Source organism: Anabrus simplex, chromosome 1 (assembly GCF_040414725.1).
Source record: "Anabrus simplex isolate iqAnaSimp1 chromosome 1, ASM4041472v1, whole genome shotgun sequence".
In the NCBI taxonomy this organism is placed as follows: Eukaryota; Metazoa; Arthropoda; class Insecta; order Orthoptera; family Tettigoniidae; genus Anabrus; species Anabrus simplex.
Window position 1 is genome coordinate 142,404,048 of NC_090265.1, and position 23,623 is coordinate 142,427,670.

General features: G+C 36.7%; 1 protein-coding gene across 1 annotated transcript in view; it reads left to right on the plus strand.

Annotated features, from left to right (window-relative positions):
- Phm (Peptidylglycine-alpha-hydroxylating monooxygenase) overlaps positions 1 to 19,589 on the plus strand; it is a 107,372-nt gene extending 87,783 nt beyond the window's left edge. Inside the window, exons 6-10 of the mRNA XM_067157450.2 lie at positions 837 to 885; positions 1,199 to 1,344; positions 6,668 to 6,810; positions 10,622 to 10,671; positions 17,113 to 19,589. Of these exons, the coding sequence (XP_067013551.2) occupies positions 837 to 885; positions 1,199 to 1,344; positions 6,668 to 6,810; positions 10,622 to 10,671; positions 17,113 to 17,275 (551 nt within the window). The 3' untranslated portion in view covers positions 17,276 to 19,589. The remainder of the gene's footprint in view (positions 1 to 836; positions 886 to 1,198; positions 1,345 to 6,667; positions 6,811 to 10,621; positions 10,672 to 17,112) is intronic.
- Positions 19,590 to 23,623: the final 4,034 nt, after the last annotated feature.

Sequence of the window (23,623 nt, forward strand, 5' to 3'; positions counted from 1 at the left end):
GAACGAGTACATTTTTATACAATGCCGTAGGGCATTACAGTGTATACAGTAAATTGAGGGCATCAGTGTTTATTTCGCCATAAGACCTATCTGTGTCGGTGCGACGTAAAGCCACTAGCAAAAAGTTTGTTTATTACCGAGCTGTGTCGACAGTGCAAACCTACTAGAGTGCAATACAAAATATTAACTTTTGTGGAGAAGGCAGCAGCCATTCATGAGGTGGAAAAAGGTTTTTTGAATGTGTAAAATAACAAGATACTTCGGAGTCCCTCAGAATGTGTTTTCTACTCAACTGAAAAATAAGGATAAAATCTTTATGCCAGTTTTAATTAAAATTCAAAAAAGAACTTTCAAAACTGATCTAATTTGAAACATTGAATAACTTGATTTTTGTTCTTGTTTTAATTAATAACAGAGTATAGTATACAGAGCAGGAGCTTCATCTGTGATGGATGGTATTGTTGAAAATCTATGTGATGAATTGAAGTTTGAATTAACCAAGGTTGACGGTATATCCAATTATTGACATGTTTACACGAATTGTGTTGTTTTGGTTACCAGATATAGTACAGTATTACCGTGAGAAATATTTTGGAGGTAAATTCCTTTAGCTAATTATAAAATTATTTCAAATTTTTTTTTCTGTTGAGTGAGGTCTTAAAGTCCAATTGTTCTTATATAAATCATCATCAGTGATGTGTTTAGATCAGGATAATTGGGCTTCTTCCTTCCCTTATAGGAAGGTTTATTATAAAGGAAATTATACATGTTTGCATTTTTATATTCTTTTATTTTATTGTATTTTATTTATTCTCAATATTGTTTTATCATTCCAGATGGCAGCACGGACAATTCTGGTATATTCCTACATTATACAGAGCGCCCGTAAGTAATTTTGTAATTGTTATACTGCAGATTAAGATGAAAGTGGTGATAGTTGTTTCAGTAGGGCAGATTTCTGTATTTTAAACTACAGTGGGTCACAATGTAAATAAAAAAAAAAAAAAGGAGATTCATTTGCAATTGCAAAGAACATGATCTAAAGTAATTAGATAGGTACTGGTATGTAATGAGAACAAGGAATTTAAAAATATGTTATACTAAGAGAACCAAATATTTGAAACTGTGGTATTATAACTCATGATCACTACATTATTTCTTAACCTTTATATATACAGTATATAATTTCCCTTTTCAGCTTAAATAAATTAGCAGGTGTTTTACTGCTTGGAACTTCTGGAAGTATACCACCCAGAAGAATAGAACATATGGAATCGTCTTGTTCAATTACAGAAAAGAAAGTGATACACCCGTTTGCTTATCGCACACATACACACAGTTTAGGTAAGTAATATTCTTAGCAAAATTTTGATATAATTAGAATGTGAAATTGATGCCTTAACCTCAGCAGGTACTAATGTTTACAAAATTATGTGGCAGTAGTCTACTTACTAAGTTGAGAAATTAAAATTCCAGACTGTAAAGATGACTTAAGAAATTCATTAAAAAGTGCATTATCATGGTGTCTTTGAGGTAAGTCAAATCAAAATCTACAAGATCACTGAGAAAGTAAATCTATATAATCATAATATAAGGGTTAAAATACCTTGAGATTGTTTACAACATGCTTTGTGACAAAATAACTATAATTAATTCCTGGAATCCACGTCAATCTTTCATAAAATGTAAGAGATTCATCTTGAATCATTTGTTTTAATTCTTGTAGATGAATTGTTTCTGCTTTCATTAATGACAAATAGTATACAGAGCAGGAGCTTCATCTTTGATGGATGGCATTGTTGAAAATATATGTGGTGAACCAAAAAAATTCTTAAGAAATGTCTAAATAATTGAATTATTTCTCCGAGATCATGCTAAATATTGTACAGTTTTTGTAATCACATCACAGATTTTATTACAGGTCTTAAAAGGGAGAAAGAGGAAGAGATACACTGTCTGGGTTGCCATTTTGTATCAATACAGATTGTATCTTGCCTATTTTGCCACTTTTATGACTTCCTCTGGAGTGTAGACTCCACTTTATCATAAGACATTCTTAATCTTGATGTGTGTGTAGTCTACACTAGTGGATATAATTCTGGACACTTTTCATAATGTAATGCATTTGTATGTTAATGACCTATTTTCTTGATGGGTGATGGGGTTATAAGCAAATTAATGTAATGCATAAGTAATATTGTGGCATGTAATTGTATTTAAGGTTGAAATTTGAAATACACAACATCACGGGCATTATGTGAGGACAGCTAATTCCACAGTATAAAACAGTCTCTGCAACGTAACAGTTAATATTTTGTGGGGAATCCCTTGCCTTTTATTACTGCTTCGATTCTGCGAGGCATGGAGCCAACCAACCTTTGAAGATCGTCTGTAGTTATGTCCTTGGACCAAGCCTGGATGATGGTTTCAACAAGTTCCATTTTATTCCTTGGATTCTGGCATGAAACGAGTACTTTCAGTCTGGCCCACAAGTTTTCGATTGGGTTTAGGTCGAGACTGTTTCCTGACCATGGCAAAACATTAATGCGATGATCTTTCAGCCATTTCATGCTCAGTTTTGCAGTGTGGCATGGTGCACCATCTTTTTGAAAGAAGCACTGTCTCTGATGATAAGGAAACAAATCATTGATTGAAGGTAACATATTTTGTTCCAAGATCTTAGTCTGGTATCTTTGGGCATGTAGTGTACCATCTTTCACATGTAGTCGACAAACAACATGACTTGTCATCACACTACTGGATGTTTCATAGGAGCGATTGAGCATTCTGGTAACAAATCTTTGCCAGGCCGACAACGCACGTATTTGATACTATCACTTCCAAATATTGAAACACATGTCTCATCACTCCAAATTACCTTGCTCCAGTCCACATCAGTCCATGTTCTGTGTTCCAGAGCCCACTTCACGCGTTTCTGCCTTTCTTTTGCATTAAGATAAGATTTTTTTCTTGGCCTCCTGACTGGCAAACCATTTGCATACAATTTTCTTCGGACAGTTCTGTCAGTAATGGTGACTCCAGCACTTCCTTAATCTGTTTTGAAGTACGCCAACGGTCTTGTAACGCAAGGCGGCAAATTCTTCTTTCATCTTGAGGAGAAAGCACAGGTTTTTGTCCAGTTCTAGAAGCAGTTTTAGTAATGTTGGTTATCTTATAACGTTCCCACACCTTCCTTACACCTGACTTAGTAGCACCACCACCCAGTCTTGCTGCAATCTCTTCAAACGTATACCCTTCCTCACGCGAAGTTACAGCTCTACTACGTTGAGATGGTGACCAATCAATCCCTTTCTTGGGTGTAGGAGTCATTCTTCACTGAAAGAACTGCTAACAAGTTGAAGAAATGTTCACTCACACACCAAAATGAAAGACTTCTTCAGATCACAACAAGAAGCACACTAACGCACACCAGTCATTCAATAATTCGTGAATGTTACTAACAATGACATCAGCTACAGTATACCATATGACATTAATGGGAACGGGAAGGAAACCTGAGCTCAAGAAATGAATAAGTTTTTTCCACTCTTTTCTCATCAACATTGGTACGTAACAGTGAGAGTAAAATTGCAATAAAACAAACAATGCACATTATTAAGTTGTCATAAACAATTAACAGTGTTGTATGGTGTCATAAACAGTGGAAGAAAATCAGCTATATACTCTCAGTAAGTGAAATATGGTTGAATGTTGAATCAAACTTCTAACAAAAAGTGTCCAGAATTATGTCCACTAGTGTAGTTGTTAGGTAGTTAATAGTGTAGTGTAACCTATGGCCTGTAGATGTGTCAATGAGCTACTGTTTGTTAATATTTAAAAGAAAAATCTAACTGATAGACTGTTCATGTTTCAATACCACTAGCTATTGTTATTATGAAGGAGAAAAACTGTTAAATTTTTGTGAAAGAAATTGTTTTATTGTGGACAATATGTGATTTAGAAAGTAAAATATTGTAGTAGAAAGATTGCAAGATATGGTTAAGGTGAGAGAAAGACAAAAACATAATTTATTGTTTTTTGATTAAAAAAGTGAAATTTAAACTGTTTTAAACTGTTATGAATGTGGCGGAAAATGGGAAGGATAAATGAGACAAGAAAGAAGAATATAAAACTAAGAAAATTAAGAGATAAAAAAGTACAGGAGCATTTTTCGGTGATCCTGAAATATTTCATTCCAGAAACAAAATTAGGAAGTGTGGAAGAGGAATGGTCCGAGTTTAAAAGGGCTTTTGTAAGTTTGAAAGAAAAGGAGACACCATGGTGGAAGGTGAAGGAAGCAGAGGGAGAAAAGAAGAAAGCATGGCAATAGTGGAACAGAGGCAAAACACGAGAAAGTAAAAGGAAATATCAGGAAGGTAAAACAAAATGAAAAAAAAAAAGGTAGCCGAAGAAAAGTTGGGAGAGGGTACTAACATGAGAGAAGGAAGGGAATGTTAATGGGGGTAGAAAGATGACCGGTGTACACCAAGCTGGTGGAAGAGAGAGGTGGAGAGTTTTAACACAACAAGAAGAAGAAGAAGAAGAAGAAGAAGAAGAAGAATAAGAATAAGAAGAAGAAGAAGAAGAAGAAGAAGAAGAAGCATTACAATGTTAGAGATGAAACTAGCTGTCAGAAGAATTAAAATGGGAAAAGTGGCTGGGTAGATGATACTGGCAGCTGGACCTGTTGGTTATGTAGATTGGTGAAATGTATACGGTTACAAAAATATGTGCCAGAAGAATACTGATGTTTAAGAAGGGAGACAAGGAAGTATGCAATAACTGTCAAGGAATTGCACTTGTATCACAAGTTGCAAAAATAATGGAAAGTATAATAAAATGGACATTGAGAGGGAAGATGGAAGGAGATTTAAAAAAGGAGCAGCATAAATATTGAAAATCCACAGCCTGTTTCCAGTCATTCGACCGGGTCAGGGATGGAATGAATGAAGCCTCCATCTAGCGGCAAGGATAAGAATTGTGCTGGCTGCCGAAGCCTGTCGCACTCCCCTGGGGCAATGATTGATGGATGAGAGATGAAATGAAATGATATTGGAGAGTGTTGCTAGAATGAAATATGACCGGGAAAACCAGAGTACCTGGAGAAAAACCTGTCCCGCCTCTGCTTCGTCCAGCACAAATCTCACATGGAGTGACCAGGATTTGAACCACGGAACCCAGCGGTGAGAGGCCAGTGCGCTCCCATCAGAGTAGCATAAATATTATTTCTAGATATATGAGTATGACTTGATAGAATTTGATGATGTTCTTTTAAGAACAAAACATATCATTCTTTGTTTAATAGTGTGCATTTTTATCCCTTGTTTAATAATGTGTTTTTTTTTACAGGTATGTTGTAATATAATATGTATATTTAACCTGCGTGTTTGACAGACTGAAGAGCTTTTAAGTTACATGCCAAACCTTTGCGATTCTTTTTTTCTCTTTTGTTCCTTATCTACTTCTCTTACAATATTTAGTTTTTTTACTGTGTATCTTGGAAAAAGTCTGTCTTTTGGCATTTTTAACACAAATTTATACAGTAAAAATTTAAAAAATAAGCCAACACAGAACATGAATCTTACGAGCATCTTCACTCAAAAGTTTATTTCCTCTTAAGTTTGAATAGAACGATGAATCTGTGTGCACTCGCTTCACACAGCTTTAATTTTTGTAATGTACCGTATAGAACAGGTGTACTAGAACTTCACTTATAGGTTACTTTTACTCACACTTTGGAAACAGTTTGAGCTCAGTAAAAACACAATCTTGTCTGAAGCAGCTGATTACAGTATGGTATTGACTGACACAAAGGAAACCCTCCCTTGTGTAGCAGACAATCTATTTGCATCAACAATAAAAGATGAGAGGTCATTATTGTGATGGTTATTATGTAAGAAAGTAATAGTTTATAAAATAAAATTACATTTATTATTTATTATTATTTATCTGTATTTTGAATTAAGCAATAAAAATTCAATGTAGAAACTTATCTTGCATCCTGGGGACTTAAATTAGACATTATTTTGAATGAACAGTTCAAATTAACAAGATTTTGCTGTAGAGAGATGGGCGCAAGAAAAGGAACACATTATAGAACAACCATAATGGCAGGTCACTGGATGAAACACTTAACACTTACCTGCCATTGTGTTTCTTTTCTTATTCCTGTCTCTCTACAGTATATATGACTAGAGACATTAATTCTAATGGTGTTAGAAACTCATTTTTGATGATAGGTTTTCGGTGAAGGCTGACATTCTATATTTTGAGTTTACTTTCAAAATGGTGTAAAGATAAGACTGAATTGTTTATTTTCAATGTTGATACTAGGTTTTTTAAATATGATCTGTCTTTAAAGACCCCAGGAGGTTTGAGGTGGGAAGCCGTAGCTTTTTATCTCAAGGAAGATATTTGTCTGTGAACAATAAATCCATTCAGAATGAAATGAAAATTTGAAATGTAATTTTATTTTATGCATGTAATGAACCCAAGAGGTGTTCAATATTCCTTTTTTAGGGATAACACTCCAAAGAAATTTGTCAATAGCTTCAAGTTTTAGGTGATTAGGAATCCTCAGTAATATCAGAATCGTGAAATAAAACATTAATATGTTTGCTCTATCCAAGCAATAAGCATTTATTTTTAATGACCTTCCATCTTTCAGGAAAGGTGGTTTCAGGTTATCGAATTCGAAGAGGAGATGACGGCAGAGATAACTGGGTTCTATTGGGTAAAAGAGACCCACTTACACCGCAGATGTTCTACCCAGTACTTAACTCGGATCCCATCAGATATGGCGATAGACTGGTAAGTTGTTTGAACTGTTGAGATCGGTTACATCACTACCACCACCACATCCTCTTAGCCAGTACAACTGGGCTGGGAAAACTAGTTCTTCCCTGTTTCACTCTATATCTCTACCACTTCTCACCCATCACAAGGTTCCAGTCTTTGTACTACGGCCTTATGCTGGTCTTAACCATGTTTGTCAATATTGTAATGTGAGTCTTCCTATTTCCTTTCATTTGCAAATGTGTAGCTTATTTTCACATTCTTTTCTCTGCACACATTTAATATTTCCAAACATCTATTTTTCATTTTATTATCTCCCACCTCACTTGTTTGTCTTTATTTCTCACTTTCTTGTATGTTCCATGAATGTACAATTACATTTCTATTTTTGTGCCGTGTGGTTGAAAACACTCCCAAGTTTTATCCTCCTGTTGACTTCAGTATTCAGTTTTGAGTTCTCCATCATTGCACTTCTTAAGGACTTGATTCTTCACAACTTTGGCATTATTTACACTGTTTGTTTAATTGTTCCTTCTCTCTCTTTCTTTTGTCATCTTGCTTTTCCTATTCTTCAGTCTTGTCATTTATTGCATCAAGGTGTTCTTATCTCAACCTCTCTCCAAACCACAATATAATCAGCAAATACCCTTGTAGTCATTCTTGCTCCTACTATTTTGTTGTTCTCATGATATCATTAATCACATTATAGATTGTAAAGCTGGCAATAAACTTCCCTGCCTGTCTAGTTTTAATTTCAAACTGTCTTGTTTTGTCTACTTGCATCTTAACACAACTGCAGCATCTCTAATAGTTTGCTTGATACTTAGAATTGAGGTATTCAAATTCAAAAGCATTCAGCCTAAGAGAGGACGTCAACCTCTAAAAGACCCGCCATACCCCATCAGGGTATGAAATAAAAAAACAAAAAAACGAAGGCAGTTTGCCCTTGTGATGCAGTGTCTCAGAAAGGTGTGCCAGTCCAATTGGTGAGCCCAATGGCACGCTGTGGACAAAATACTGCATGCATGAGTGAGCATGGCTTTATACTCTATAGGCTGGTTCTGTTGCTATGATTATTTATTTATAATCACTTTTGTTCACTCTGGTTTTAATAATTCTTGTTCCCTTAACATGTATTATGTGCTGTTCCCAGTTACCTTTCCTGACTAGGTAGTTATAGGAAGGAACCTACAAGAACATGAATCGATCCTTGACAACACCGTTAATGTGTGAAACAACCTTTACTTCTTCCTCTTCTTCTTTAGCGTTTGTTCCACCTAGTGGCAGGGTCCGCTGTGTGGATTCATTGTCTCCATTTAATTCGGTCTCGGGCCACGTCTGGGTGTAGTTTTACAGTTTTCAGGTCATTGTGCACTGTATTGGTCCATCGTTGTCTGGGTCGTCCCTTGGGCCTCTTTCCAGCGACTTCCAATGTATTGTCTTCTGCACGCAACACATGCTCAAACCAGTGCAGACGGTTTTCCTGCATTTTCTTCTGGATCGGTGCAATGCCAAAACGTTTCCTAATATCGTTGTTTGAAATATGATCCAGTCTAGTGATGCCAGCTGTCCACCTAAGCATCTTCGTCTCCATGACGCTGAGTCGATGTTCTGCCTCCTTTGTAGCTAGCCAACACTCGGTGCCGTAGAGAGCGACAGGGTGGATAACAGTCCAATAGATCTTAGATTTCAGATGGTCCTTCATCCAACGGTCGCAGGTGACGCCCATTGTTATTCGCCACTTCAGCCAGGCTGTGTATATCCTTGTGTTGACCTCGTCAGTAATTTGGGCATGGTCAGAGATTATGGAGCCAAGATATTTAAATTTCACTACTAATGGCATCGTCAGCGTGGATGTTTCCAATTTCTCGAGTATCTAATGTCATGTATTCTGTCTTCTTTTTGTTGAGGCGCTGGTTGTATTGCGCTAGTCGGTTGTTCCACTCTTCTGTTTGGCGCTGGAGATCAAGCTTATTCTCAGCAGCCAACATGACATCATTAGCATAGAGAAGTGTCCATGGTATTGGCTTGTGCAGGTCTGATGTAACAGTGTTCATCACAGAATGAACAGGAGTGGTGGTAAGGCAGAGCCTTGATGGACTCCTAAAGTGATGCGCAAATCATCAGACGCTCCTGCAGCAGCTTGAACAAAATTCCTTGGTTCTGTGTAGAGCATCTGTACCCACTTAACAAGGTGCTCTGGAATGCTATGTTCTTATAGCGCTAACCAGATTAGGTCATGTGGTATCTGATCAATGGCCTAAAGATCCAGAAAAGCGAGATGAAGTGGCTTATTCTTTTCATGGTGTTTCTCGACTAACAGTCGTGCAGAGTGAATTGCATCTGTTGTGCCACAATTTTTCACAAATCCAGCTTGGTTTGTTGTAAGTTTGGCTATCTTATGAATCCTTTTGTTGAGAATACGTTCGAAGACCTTCATCGCGTGGCTCAGAAGTCTGATCAGGCAATAATTAGAACAATCGGCAGGACTTCCCTTCTTTTTGAAGATTGGTATTGTAATGCTACGCCGCCAATCTGATGGTATTTGACCTTCTTTGATGATCTGGTTAAAAAGCTGTGTTAGTCACATTACTGCATCTCACCGTTGAGAGAACCAGCTGGAAAATTTATAATGTCCAATAACGGACCATTTATATTGGTATTATAAATTCACTCATTCAGGACAAATATTTCAGGTTCCCTATGGGAATCACCATCTATATAACCAGAACTCTGCCGGAAGATCATCGGGGCTGGTGGCTTTCCCAGGTTTCAACCCCTTCAGAACAGCCTGGACTTTGGTGACATGAATTTCCTTCACTGGGCCTTCAATAGCAGAGGTGGTTGGAATTGGTGGGTGGGGAAATTCTTTGATTGAAAGTTTCTCAAAATAGCTCCGCCAGCATTCTTGCGCTTTCTTCCAGTCAACCAGCAGGTCACCTGTTTCGTCATTGATGCCGTAAAACCGCTGGATGTCTTCCGTTTCGCGGTGTCTCGATTTGAGTAGCCAGTAAATGTGCCACTCACCTTCGCGCGTGTCAAGTTTTGCACATAGGTCTGCATATTGGCATATTGGCTTCCTTTTGTTACAGCAGTGCCCTTCTTCGCCTCACTACGGGCTGTTTTGTAGGCATTCCAACGAGATGGTGTTTTATCTGGAAGAAACTCGCGGTACAGCTGTTTCTACTTCCGCACTGCATCTTTAACATCATCATTCCAAATCCACATGTCTTTGTCAATCCTTTGTCGTCCTGGGTTAGTTATTCCAAGAATAGAGCGCTTCATGAATGACGTCTTTCAGTTTAGTCCAGCTCTCTTCAACTGTGGTGATTGGTGGCACTGTAATTTTTGTAACAACGTCGGCCTTCTTCTCCTTGAAGCACCACTATCTGATTCTTTTAGGTCCATTTCTGGCAACTTTAACCATAGCTTACAGATGACTGGTCGACCTTTACTGTTGACAAGTTAAAATATGAGTGGATTTTGGAAAGAGCATCTCTTAAATTTACCATATATTCCAAAGTTGAAAATATTATTTTATTCCAATAGATGTAGATATTAGGGGTTTTGAATATATTTGGTCATCAGTACCAGTGTATTAGTTTATGTAGGTGATATTTGATAACCTGTACTGATTTAGTTGCCCTGGTGCATGAAATATGTACAATTGTTTCATTTGTCTGAAAAGAATGAAGTGAAAGAAAGGGATGCTGTCAGTACGTTCCTTTCTCCAGTACTCAGGCCTGAAACCCATTGATATATCTTAAACATTGAACTTTGAGTTTATTTGGAATATTAACAGGCTCTTATTTCTGTTATTATTCAGGCTGCACGTTGCACAATGCTGAGTACAAGAGACAGGTGGACTGAAGTTGGGTGAGTATAAATTAAAGTATTAGAAGAGTACTGTCAAGGAAACAAGAAAACTAGCCTATGCTTTTCTCTGAATGTAATGCCCTGCAGAAAATTAAAATGAGAAGGTCTTGAGGTCTGACCCTAATATTTTCCTGAATTGAATAATAAAAAATACCCATTCAGGACAATCACAATTACTTCACCATCAACTCACTAATTGAACTGTAATGGTTATCTTTGGTTACTGCATTATCTAATTAACTGGAGGGTACCAGTAAATAAACATAGCCTCGTCAGCAGGATGTTACTTCTAAATTGGTTGCTATGTATCAAGTACAAGTAAATATACAGTATATTCCTTCCTCCTTCCTACAGAATACACATTTGTGTTTTGATATTTTTCATTGAGGTGTTCAAATTCAAACCTGGACATTTACACTTCTGCAGTTTTTCAGGAGACAGAAAACTGTTCTTTCTAAAAATTCATTACCTATGTCAGTTATGTTCTTTTCATGTTATTTCAGTGTAATACATTTTGTGATTTCATGCTTGTTAAGCAAGAAGAATATAGCACTTACTAAATAAATGGATTTAAATTCTGGAAATGTAAGTATTTGCTTTTGAACCAGATCAGGCTCACAGCAGTAGATGAAAGACCCTATAAACACACTTATACACTGATTTGGTACATACTGCACATGGCAAAATTTGTTAATTAAATTACATAGCACATACTAGTTTCATGATTCAACTAATTAAATTGAAAGAAAATGGTTTGAAATTAACTTCTGTGATCTAAACACCCAAATCTAAAGAATTGTCTGTGTTTTTTTTTATTTGTTATTTTGTTTTACGTCGCACCGGCACCGATATGTCTTATGGCGATGATGGGAGAGGAAAGGCCTAGGAAGTGGAAGGAAGCAGCCGTGGCCTTAATTAAGCTACAGCCCCGGCATTTGCCTGGTGTAAAAATGGGAAACCACGGAAAACCATCTTCAGGGCGGCTGACAGTGGGGCTCGAACGCACTATCTCCCGATTACTGGATACTGGCCGCACTTAAGCAACTGCAGCTATCGAGCTCGGTAATTGTCTGTGTATACTCGTTACTGATGTATATAAAGGAAGAGATTCCGTTAATGTGTTTAAAGTGGAAATGTTTAGATTTGAATTTCAATGCCTCAATGACTGCTGTATAAGGAATGGAAAGGAACAAATCAGGTGGTAATATGATAGAAATTTGAGAAGGAACACACAATAAAGACAATGACAGGTCAGCCTAGGAAGACAGAGCAACATAAAGAAGAGATAGCGACAAGCATGAAAATACAAAAGGATAAGGACAATCTCCTCATCTTCATACACTTATACGCTGATTTGGTAAATACTGCACATGGCAAAATTTGTTAATTAAATTACATAGCACTTACTAGTTTTATGATTCAACTAATTAAATTGAAAGAAAATAGTTTGAAATTAACTTCTGTACCTCTATTCAACCTTTTTGTCCCCAGTTTTTCTCTTATCTTACACCTCCCACATAAAAATCAAAGATCTATGAAGATAAACCCCACAGTGAGTGCTGATGCCTGTTCTGCTGATGAAGTGAGGACCCAGAAACATACAGAGCTGAGAAGAAAGGGAATAGATAAGGAGACAGCCAATCTGTTTGAGGATGGCAGTGTTAGATGATGTGAAAATTGTCTTTTCCTTTTTGTACGTTCATGTTTACTCATATTTCTTCCTTCCATTGCTCAAGCTGTATTTTTATTTATCTTATTATGTGTTCCTTTTTGTGCTCCTACTGTTTCACATACTCTGATGAGCAACTGAATTGGAGATAGAGCTATGGTAGGCCTGGCGAATGTAATAGTTCGGCATGATACATGACTATAAAGTAATCAGGCCTTGTAACAGATGACCACAGGATGGGTAAGACACAATAACTCAGTACGTTTGATCACAGCCAGATTTAAAGATAAAAATTTCATTGTTCTGTATTGAAAAGTATCACAGTTAAATTGAAATAATAAATATGGTAGTTCAACCTATTCAATACAAGTAAATAAGAGATGTAGAGATTACATTCTTATTTAATTAAAAGTGGAAATGGTGCCGGTTTCGACCCCAGTCTGGGTCATCATCAGCCGATTATAACTCGAAAAACAATGCATAAGTAAGTAAGAAAGAAGTTAAAGGTCAAGTCCACACAGTATCAGTTGAAGAGGTGATATAAAAATGACAGGGGTCGGCACTGTAAAATTCAGACAAAGTGGAATGTAAGTCGCTTAAAAGAAGTAATGTGTAATCTTCCGAGCATTAGCACAGCACACGCAATGTTTGGCACTGTCTCACAATGTTCACGAAAAGCAGAGAACAGTTAAATGAGCCAGACTGCATACACCATCAGGCACAAAGTCACAACACAATCCAAATAAAAAGATCTAAAGTCATGAAGAAGCCGAAGACGAGCAGCTCAACCGAAGTAAATTGCAAGCTCCAGAAGATCGGTGCGGTGTTTACAACGTCAAGTGCTGTAGTTTCATACGCTGACGGAGATTGAAGGGTAGATTAATGATCAAGTATTTGCTTAGTTCACGAAAATGTACCTATATATACATACTTATAATACGATTCAATATAATAATGCGTCAGAGAGAAAGAAACACTGACTCATGTTCTGGGTTCTTGCTCCGACGGTGAATTACTGAGAAACTCACGTCACCACAAAATAAGGTCACTGATTACAGAAGAACTCCGTAGCAAAATCTTCCGTGTATATGAAGAAGTCCACGGTTTGTGTATGAAGGGGAGTACAAGACGAATTAACATAATTGCCTTTAAAGATACCAACAAGAAAGGCTTCATTATCGAACCGACCATCCAATTTGAGCACCATGTCGGCCAGTCTACTGAAGGTCACCTTGAAAAGCAGAATATTTATGTACCCACCATCCCGTTCTACAAAAATAAATACCAGCTGAATGAAGTAGAGGTTATCGGCCTAATGGTTGGTGCTCGTGGCATGATACCTGCCTTGTTCATAGAATTCTGGAAGAAGTTCGACCTGCCTATGAACAGCATTGAAAGAATAGTTACCACCACCACACGTCGATCTGTACACATCCTGAAATCTCATCTGTTTGGACCTCCATAATTGAAAAAAATACATATAACTGGTATATTTCTATATGATAAAACATTCTGTATCCTGATGTGCTTTACTTTGTCCACTGCGGCAACCCGTAATTGCGGGAAGTCATTGATTCCTTCAATAAATATATATATCTGATCAAAAATATCTGAACACGCACTTGAAAATGGAATGTCTTCAAGAAGAATATTGCAGACTATTCTTCCTGAAGCATTCTAGCCATTGTAGTTAATTATGTGGGTTGTTAAGGTCTGAAGCGAAGTTGCCGTTCTAGTTCATTCCAGCGATTTTGAACACGATAGGATTGAGATTAGGGCTCTGGGCTGGCCAGTCCATTTTCAGAACTAGTTGTCCACAAACCATTTGCAAACAGACTGCTTTATAGCAGGGAGCATTAGCGTGCTTGAACACACTGATAATGTCATGGTTCCTACCATAGAAAACATGCAGCTGGCCAAAATGTTCTTATATCCTTCCACCTTTAACATGCTCTTCAGTATCATGAGAGGACCAAGTCCTTCCTTGAAAAATGTTTCCGCACTGTCACCCAACCTCTGCTAAATTTCACTATGGACAAATACAGTAGAGACAATACGTGACACTTCTGGATTTAGCCTTGTTGAAATGGGAGACAAGTCGCAAGTGGCGCTCCTAGTGGATTGACCTGAAAATTCGCGCTAAATTCAAATATCAATGGAAATGTATATACGGAAATGGATAAATAAATTACGTCTAGAAAGAAAGTGTTATTGAGATATTAACTTCGAAGTTGCTAAAGCAATTCTGGATAAATGAATGAAGAATTATGAAAAGGTTATTATTCAAAGACTGAAATTAGACATATAAACAAGATGTGAAATGGACTGCTGTGAAATGGCTTGATCTTTCATTTATGCATTACTTTTTTAGCTTTAGCATTCCTGCCTGGACTCTTACGGTTGAATTTGTATTTCTTCTCATATTAACATTGTATCATCACATTAAGACACTTGTCAATAAAAATATCGGCACATTCCTTACACATATGATGCAATGAATTAACATTTAATAGCTGGACAATTTTCCTCTTAACATGAAGCCTACTAACAGAAAGAAAATCTATAAAATCCCGGCTTTAATCTGAGAAGAGGGATAAAAGAAAGAAAAGTATGAAAATGTTGTCGATGGTGATGCTTTGAGGAATATTTACGTACAATTAGAGTAAAAATGTAACATACCCTTGGCTGTATAGACGAGGATTTTTAAAGTCGCTGGCCTGGAAATGATCTGAACAGATCTTATAATTCTTATATAAGCGTAACGTCCCTTTTCTTGTACACCTTATCCAAATCACTTATGTGACATTTCAAAACCCACAGATCACACCTACAACAACACATCGGTATTGAAGGTTAACTGCTGCACTATACAATAAAATATGCGTATTACATTTTAAGCCAGTTAAAATATGGGTCGAGCAGGTCAGAAGATTATGAAGTACTATAAACGTCTCTGTCACTGGAAGAATATATATGCAAACACAATATTACTTATATTTTCTTGTCACGAGGGAACCTGAAGAACGACCGCGTTTTCTTCTCTACTTCATAGTTACTGCAGCCAAACACAGCACATACCTTTCCCCTCATGTTGAGAGGAGATATCAAGGAATGACACACGCTACTATTTAATTATGTCAACTCACTGAAAACGCATAAATAACATCAAAAACTTCACCCACAAATACACGTGCTCTTATGACCGAATCAGTCGTTCTCAAGTCAATCCGCTAGAGAGAGCTCTAATAACTGTCCCTCGATATCTCGCTGAGTGTCGCGTATTGTCTCTACTGTATTTGCTATGGGCACTGCACAGACAGCTATATATCGTTTGCTTGGCATTCACCACACACAAAACCTCTCGCCTGACTGCCACATGGTATAGCGTGATTCATCGCTCAAGTTATGCAACTCCAGTCATCCACAAACCACCACTAAACCAGGGAACTGGAAAAATGTACAGTTTATGGGTGCTTAAACATTGAACCTCACTCCTCTTAACTTCCTGTTGGTCAATACACAGAGAGCCTACCCAGCTGTGGTTTTGTTCTGGTTGTCTTTTCTCATCCTCTCTTGACAATCACAACTCTTAATAACTCATAAGTTATGAATTTCATTATGGTCCATATTGACAATTGATCACTATCAAAGGGTAGAGAAAGGGCCACTTATTCAGTACCAATGGATTAATATTTTATATTATTGGTACTAGTTTCGACCTTGCTACATTAGGTCACCTTCAGCCATAATCAAATTGGAAATACATATATATACTAGTTTCAACCTATGGTGTTTCGCACACTGCGGTGCTTTTTACAGGCAACGCAAACCTATGGTATTCCTCACATAAGTGGACTAACCACAGGGACCTGCAGTATCCCGTGATAGGCAAGGCAGATCCGTGGTGTCGCTCATCCCATGGTATTGCTCATATAGTGGGTATGAATCACAGGTACTGTAGAAGCCGGCAACACACACTATTGCTACTAATCACAAACCTATTTGGTACCTAACATACTGGTACTCCGTGCAAGTAAATGCGACCCATGGTGTTTCCCCGCATGGTGGTACTAATCACAAGTAGTCTCATGGTTTTAATTTGATCATCCCTTGGTTGCCCCTTTTAGTCACTTCTGAAGACAGGCAGGGGATACCGTGGGTGTATTCTTCGTGTGCGTCACCCACCCACAGGGGGATTACCTAATGTAGCACGGTTGAAACTAGTACCAATAATATAAGATATAATATTAATATAATGCCCTCATCAGCGACATCTCCACAGAGCTAACAGACTTTAAGAATTGCAAAAGAAGAAAAATGTATTCTCAGAAAGTAGCAGCCGATGATGAATATTAATCCAATGGTATTGAATAGGTGGACCTTTCTCTTCCCTTTGATACTAATCACAACTCTGACAGTCAACTTACGCAACTTGAGAAGAGTGTAAATGGCCCTGACTGATTGCCTATTGATGTAGCAACCAATAACCATTCCATATTCAAAACCACTCCCTTGCTCTACCTATTCTGGAGGTATCTCATTGCCCTGAACACCATCAAGCACTTAACTGCCTTTTATAGCAGAAGTGGTGATTGTAGTGAAGTCTAGGCTCTAATTTGTGTGTACAAAGGGGAGTCCAGTTACTTTTGATCAGGTAGTGTAGATCATTTAACAAGTTTTATTATGATTTATGAAATATTACCAATATCTATTATGCTGAATTTAAGGAATGTTGTTTACCTTTGATTTAATATATTTGTTTTCATTTCCAGCCCTACAAATGCAGATGAAATGTGTAACTTCTACCTCATGTACTGGGTAAAGAATGACCAACCATTGAAGAAAAAATACTGCTTTAGTATGGGACCTCCAACTTATTATTGGGATTCTGAAGACTTCAACAACATTCCTGATGAAGAGGCTAGCAAACTTTAATATGCAACTGGTATCTCTGTGAATACCTGACCAATTACCACTACCAGACAAACATAAATCAAACAAAGAAACAAAGTAGCAAGTTTTCTCCTAACTGTGTGATAATTATCTTCCTCAAAGTTACGGGTAGTATATGATCCTTACACTTGTGACCATTCCATTATTGCTAAAGACCTTGCACAATTCCATTGTACTTAAAAAGTGTGTTGATAGTATTACTGTATAAAGTTTAGAAACATGATATGCTTGCAAACTTGTACAAAAAAATAAATAATGTAAAGCATTGATCTGTACATCTGTTATGATATTTGGTAAATATCTACTCCATGCAGCTATGTTTTATTTGAGTAGTATTTTCATATTTATTATTTTTTATAAAATGAAGAGATATTTACAAGATCATGATAACATATTTTATTTAATAATTCAGTGGAGCACACTTATGCAGAACTTATAAATCACTAAAAGGAAGGAGCTTTATAGAAAGAATAGCAGAGAGATCATGACTCATTATTTGTCTTGTTCAACATTCTCTGTGAGCAGAGCTTTATCCACTACCATACAGTTGAGTCACCTTAGCATGGTTAGATTAAATTTTCTTCCTCCTGATCTTACTATTAAAGATTTTTACATAACACATTGTGGATGGATATTAGGTCATTTTTAATTGTACCGGTATGAGTTGACATGTGTTTTGACCATGTGAGCTAAGAACATACAAATAAACAATCTAACCTGTTACCCTGTCAGAAGAGTCTTTGTATCTTGAGTATAAATTAGACAATTGGCTTTATTTCGTACAGATACAAATAGGTCTTGCGGCGACGATGGGATAGGAAAGGGCTAGTAGTTGGAAGTGACCATGGTTTTAACTTTTTTTTTTTGCTAGTTGCTTTACTTCGCACCGAAACAGATAGGTCTTATGGTGACAATGGGACAGGGAAGGGCTAGGAGTGGGAAGGAAGCAGCTGTGGCGTTACTTAAGGTACAGCTCCAGCATTTGCCTGGTGTGAAAATGGGAAACCATGGAAAACCATCTTCAGGGCTGCCGACAGTGGAGTTCGAACCTACTATCTCCTGAATACTGGATACTGGCCGCACTTAAGTGACTGCAGCTATCGAGCTCGGTGTGGTTTTAACTAAAGTACAGTTCCGGCATTTCCCTGGTGTGAAAATGGAAAAAAAACCCCACGGAAAACCAACCACCTTCAGGGTTGCCACGGTGGGGTTCAAACGCACTATCTCCTGAATGCAAACTGACAGCTGCACGCCCCTAATCGCACGGCCAACATGCTTAGTTCTAAATTATAGGTTTGTTATTTGTCTGTTCTTAATTCGGAAGACTATCTTGGTTGAAAAAATAAAAACACATTAGCTCATACAATTAAAACACAAACTACTATCCCTAAAATATTGTCATTTTGTGGTCATGAAAGAGTACGTTTTAATTTTGATATTTTTCTTTGAATTTGTTTTCCCAACTTACCAGTACATTTACAATATGACAATAGGAGCAGATTTTTATTATTTTTAAGAAATCTCAACTTACAGATAACTTGATAAATATAAATACATTCCATATTAGTAGTATTTTGTTTTTGTTTTTGTAGAGTAAGTTTGTGACTAGTCTCACTAAATGGTGCTGAGAGTATTATATTTATACAATAATTTTTATGAACTGGAAGAAAGAAATGAAAGACCAAATTTCATAAATCTGGCTATGCAGCAACAATTAAAATGTGTTGCTTTAATATCTTGCATTTTTCTTATGTCGTTTGTCAATTAATATTGAAGTGAGATTTTAAATGTGGTGGCAAAGAGTAGCAGCTTAGCAACATGAACAAGAAATCCTTCCCGGTAAATGAGAATTTCTTCTATTTTATATATTGTTTAAATTCAACTATCATGGCATGATTATTTTGTTGTAAATATGTACTGTAAGGAGTAAATCTTGTAACACTAAGAGGTAAAATATGCCCACATGTGAAATGTAAGTAAGTGATTGAATTTAGCATTAAAAAAAAGATGTACCTGAAGAAACAAACCTTAAAACAAAATTTCTGCCACTTTGTGTGCACCCTAAAAGTATTTCAAACAGGTAACATTAATGAGAAACTTGCACATACCACCTTATTCAGACTTCTGAGAGAGCAAAGTATTATATTTGGGGAATAAAACAGATCAAAAGATAATATTCTTCAACTGTATTAGACATATCTTTGTTACACCCTGTTGTATTATATTCCTAATAAAGAAACATGCTACAGGAAAGAAATCTTGTTTAAAATTAAATAAAATTATTTGTGACCTACAATTGAATTTTATTAGAATCTTGGAATTTCTTTTCATATTTTTTCCTGTGTAGTGAAATTCATTAGTATAACACGATGATTTTTGTCAGTCACAGTCCTAATAGTATTAAGTACATGTTTACATTCCCCCATTAACACATTTTCCCTTGTTTGAACCCCACTGAAGATGTTTTCCATGGTTTCCCATTTTTACCCCAGGCAAATGCTGGGGCTGTATCTTAATGCCATGGTTACTTCCTTCTCATACACGATCAGATAATGCTTCACCTACTCTGATTCTCTGAGTTCTATTTTCTAGAAATATAGCCACCTATTCAGTCACTCTTTTGTCTAGTCCAATTGCACTCATTTTTGCCTTAGACAGGTCAATCGTGATATAGTCTATTTGACCTGAATCTAAGTACAGCTTCAGTGAAATAACCTTTTCTAAACCCAAGCTGCCTTCTATCGAACCAATTATTAATTTTGCAAACATATCTAATATAATCAGAATGAATGGTTTCCCAAAGTTTAAATGCAACACATGTCAAACTGACTGGCTATAAGTTTATCACCCTCTCCTTCATACACAGGGTCAACTATAGCAACTGTTCATTCATTTGGTATAGCTCTTTCATTCAAACAGTAATCAGATAAGTACTTCAGATATGATATTATGTACCAATCTATCATCTTTAGTATATTCCCAGAAATCTTATCAATTCCAGCTGCTTTTCTACTTTTCAACTTTTGTATCTTATTGTAAATGTTTTTTGCTATGGTAGGTAAATTTCAGTACTTTGCTAGTATTCGTCACCTTCTCTATCTGGACATTATTCTTGTAACCAACAATCTTTACAAACTGCTGCCTTCTGTAGATCCCCACATTATATTTTGTGAATAAAACAGATCACAAGATAATATTCTTCAACATCCCTTCCTGTTTAAGACCATAACATTTTTACATTGCTGTTTGACTAGACTTTATTTTCCCCATTATAGACGTCTAAGTTCAAAATTCAGTTACTCGCATGCTGTACATTGTATAATTCTTCCAGAGATTTTAAAAGCATATAGACTCTGACCTTGACTGAGGCACTTGGAGGCACTTTTGTTTATGCGGGGCTATGCCCTTTCTCCATTCACCATCCCTAAATTGTAACTACAATTAGTGGAAAATAAATAATAACAATAAGTGAAAGTAATGCCTTATCTTTTTATTGCTCTCCCTCACTTGTTAACACACCTATAGAGTACAGTTGCAATAGTTTCAGTTGACTGACATTGTGTTGAAAAGTTCATTCATTGTCTTAGTAACAAAATTTATGAAGTATTTTTATTTATGGAGAAAAAGAAACTATAACAACCAATTATAAAAGGCTAATGCTCACTCAATAAGTGGACTGCAATTCTCACATGAAGTGTGTGGATAGGGTGTACAGAAACTGAACATTCCGCCATCCATACTGAACATTATGCTAAGCAAGAGGAAAGAAATTGAATGTGCTTGTGAAGGAGTACATCATAAGAAAACTAATGCATGAGGGCCAGTTTCCTAAGCTGGAGTGAGTTTCTACAAAGTAGATTAAAGAAGCCTGAGCATTTAATATCCCACGTGGTTTGAGCCCAGGTGATTCATTAAGCACAGCAGCTGGGACTCTCAGACTTTCAATGTTTGGATAGAAATTTAAGAACAGGTATAATCTAGTCTATAAATATGTGTGAAGCGAGGCTGCTAGCTTAGATCCAGACTACAGAAATATGGAGAGAGACTACACTGCAATAACTTCTTGAGAATTACCAGTCCAAATAATGTTTCCAATATGGACACAACGGGGCTATCTTTTCATCATACACTTGATGTTTGCATGAAGGAAATATACCAAATGGAGAGTTGCTTTAGTAGCCCCTGTGTATAAAGGAAAGGGTGATAGACATAAAGCTGAAAATTACAGGCCAGTCAGTTTGACATGCATGTAAGCTTTGGGAAAGCATTCATTCTAATTATATTAGACATGTTTGCGAAATTAATAACTGATTCGATAGAAGGCAGTTCGGATTTAGGAAAGGTTATTCCACTGAAGCTGAACTTGTAGGATTCCAGCAGGTGTAGCAGATGTCTTGGATTCAGGAGGTCAAATGGACTGTATCGTGATTGACCTGTATAAGGCATTTGATAGGGTAGATCATGGGAAACGACTGGTAAGAATTAGTGCAATTGGACTAGAAAAAAGAGTGACTGAATGGTTGGCTATATATCTAGAAAATAGAACTCGGACAATTAGAGTAGGCAAATCTTTATCTGACCCTGTAATACTTATGAGGGGAATTCCTCTAGACAGCATTATTGGACTTTTATGTTTTCTGATTTACATATATATGTGATATGAATAAAGAAGTGTAATCAGAGATAAGGCTTTTTGCAGATGATGTTATTCTGTACAGAGTAATAAATGCGGTAAGTTACAAGATTGTGAGCAACTGTAAAATGACCTCGATAATGTTGTGAGATGGACAGTAGGGAATGGTTTGATGATAAACGGGGTTAAAAGTCAGCTTGCGAGTTTCACAAATAGGAAAAGTCCTGTCAGTTTTAATTACTGCGTTGATAGGGTGAAAGTTCCTTTTGGAGATCATTGTAAGTACCTATGTGTTAATCACATAAATATGATTGTAAATAAAGGGTACAGATCTCTGCACATGGTTATGAGGATATTTAAGGGTTGTAGTAAGGAAGTAAAGGAGAGGGCATATAAGTCTCTGGTAAGACCCTAACTAGAGTATGGTTCCAGTGTATGGGACCCTCACCAGGATTACTTGATTCAAGAACTGGAAAAAATCCAGAGAAAGGCAGCTGGATTTGTTCTGGGTGATTTCCGAAAAAACAGTAGCGTTACAAAAATGTCGCAAAGTTTGGGCTGGGAAGACTTGGGAGAAAGGAGACGAGCTGCTCGACTAAGTGGTATGTTATATGTTATAAATCTCATTTTTGGTCCGTGTTGAAAATTTACAGTTCAACAACAATAAAGGTGTTTTAATTTAATCCACCTATTCAATACTTTTATTTTCACTTATAGTGGTTATATAAATAGACTCACAGTTAAATGGGACATGTTTCGCCCTCAATTAAGGGCATCTTCAGCCTAAAAACAATCATCAAGAGTACGACTAATATTAAAAGTGGAAGCTAAACGTTTAGCCAGTTATTAAAATTTGGGACATAAAAATGTGAAAAATGATACAATATATAAAGATTCAGGGCAAATATTTCATGTTCCCTATGGGAATCAACATCTATATCATCGCTAGTACCTTATACGAGGTGAATAATGAACAAAACATCATACGGAAGATTGACCTTGAACACAGTGTATATGATGCATTGAATTAGGAGGATACACTCATTTTTTCACCTTTATTAAGTGAACACAGTCTGGCAGTTCCCCTACGCCTCGCACTGCAATGTTAAACAGCAGCCCGAGGTGACCCCAATGGACAACCGGCTGATTAGATGGTGGCATGATATTGCTGCTTGGAAATGGTGCAGTTTTTAAAAACAGAAGACACTTGACAATTTTTTTTTTTAAATGTGTGGTTTTGTTTCCATCACTACTGAAATAGGCTCTACAACGTGTAACTAAAGTAGCTTTTTATTTCCGAAAGACACTTTTAGTGTAAGATAACCTGTATGTTTTTGTTTTAGTAAGTATAAGAAAACCAGGCCAGGTTCCATATCAATCCAACCATACAATTTGAAACAGACTGAACAACCACAAAAAGTTGACCGTGAGAGAAAAAATATATTAATCGACAGCAGCATATTCCAAGGACATTTCTAAATTTCTGCATGTTATTTTCAATTTCTAAGCTATTAAGCCAAGAAGTGGCAGTTCTCACACTGAAAAGTTCAGTACAAATTCTGTGGAATCATTTATATTGTTAATGATTAATAACTAGGAGTAGAGGTAGAAACATAATTTAGCAAACATTTTAGCATATAACCTGCATTATAAGTTTTTAAAAAAAAGTGGTATTCTTTGTCCTATGGCAATCTGCA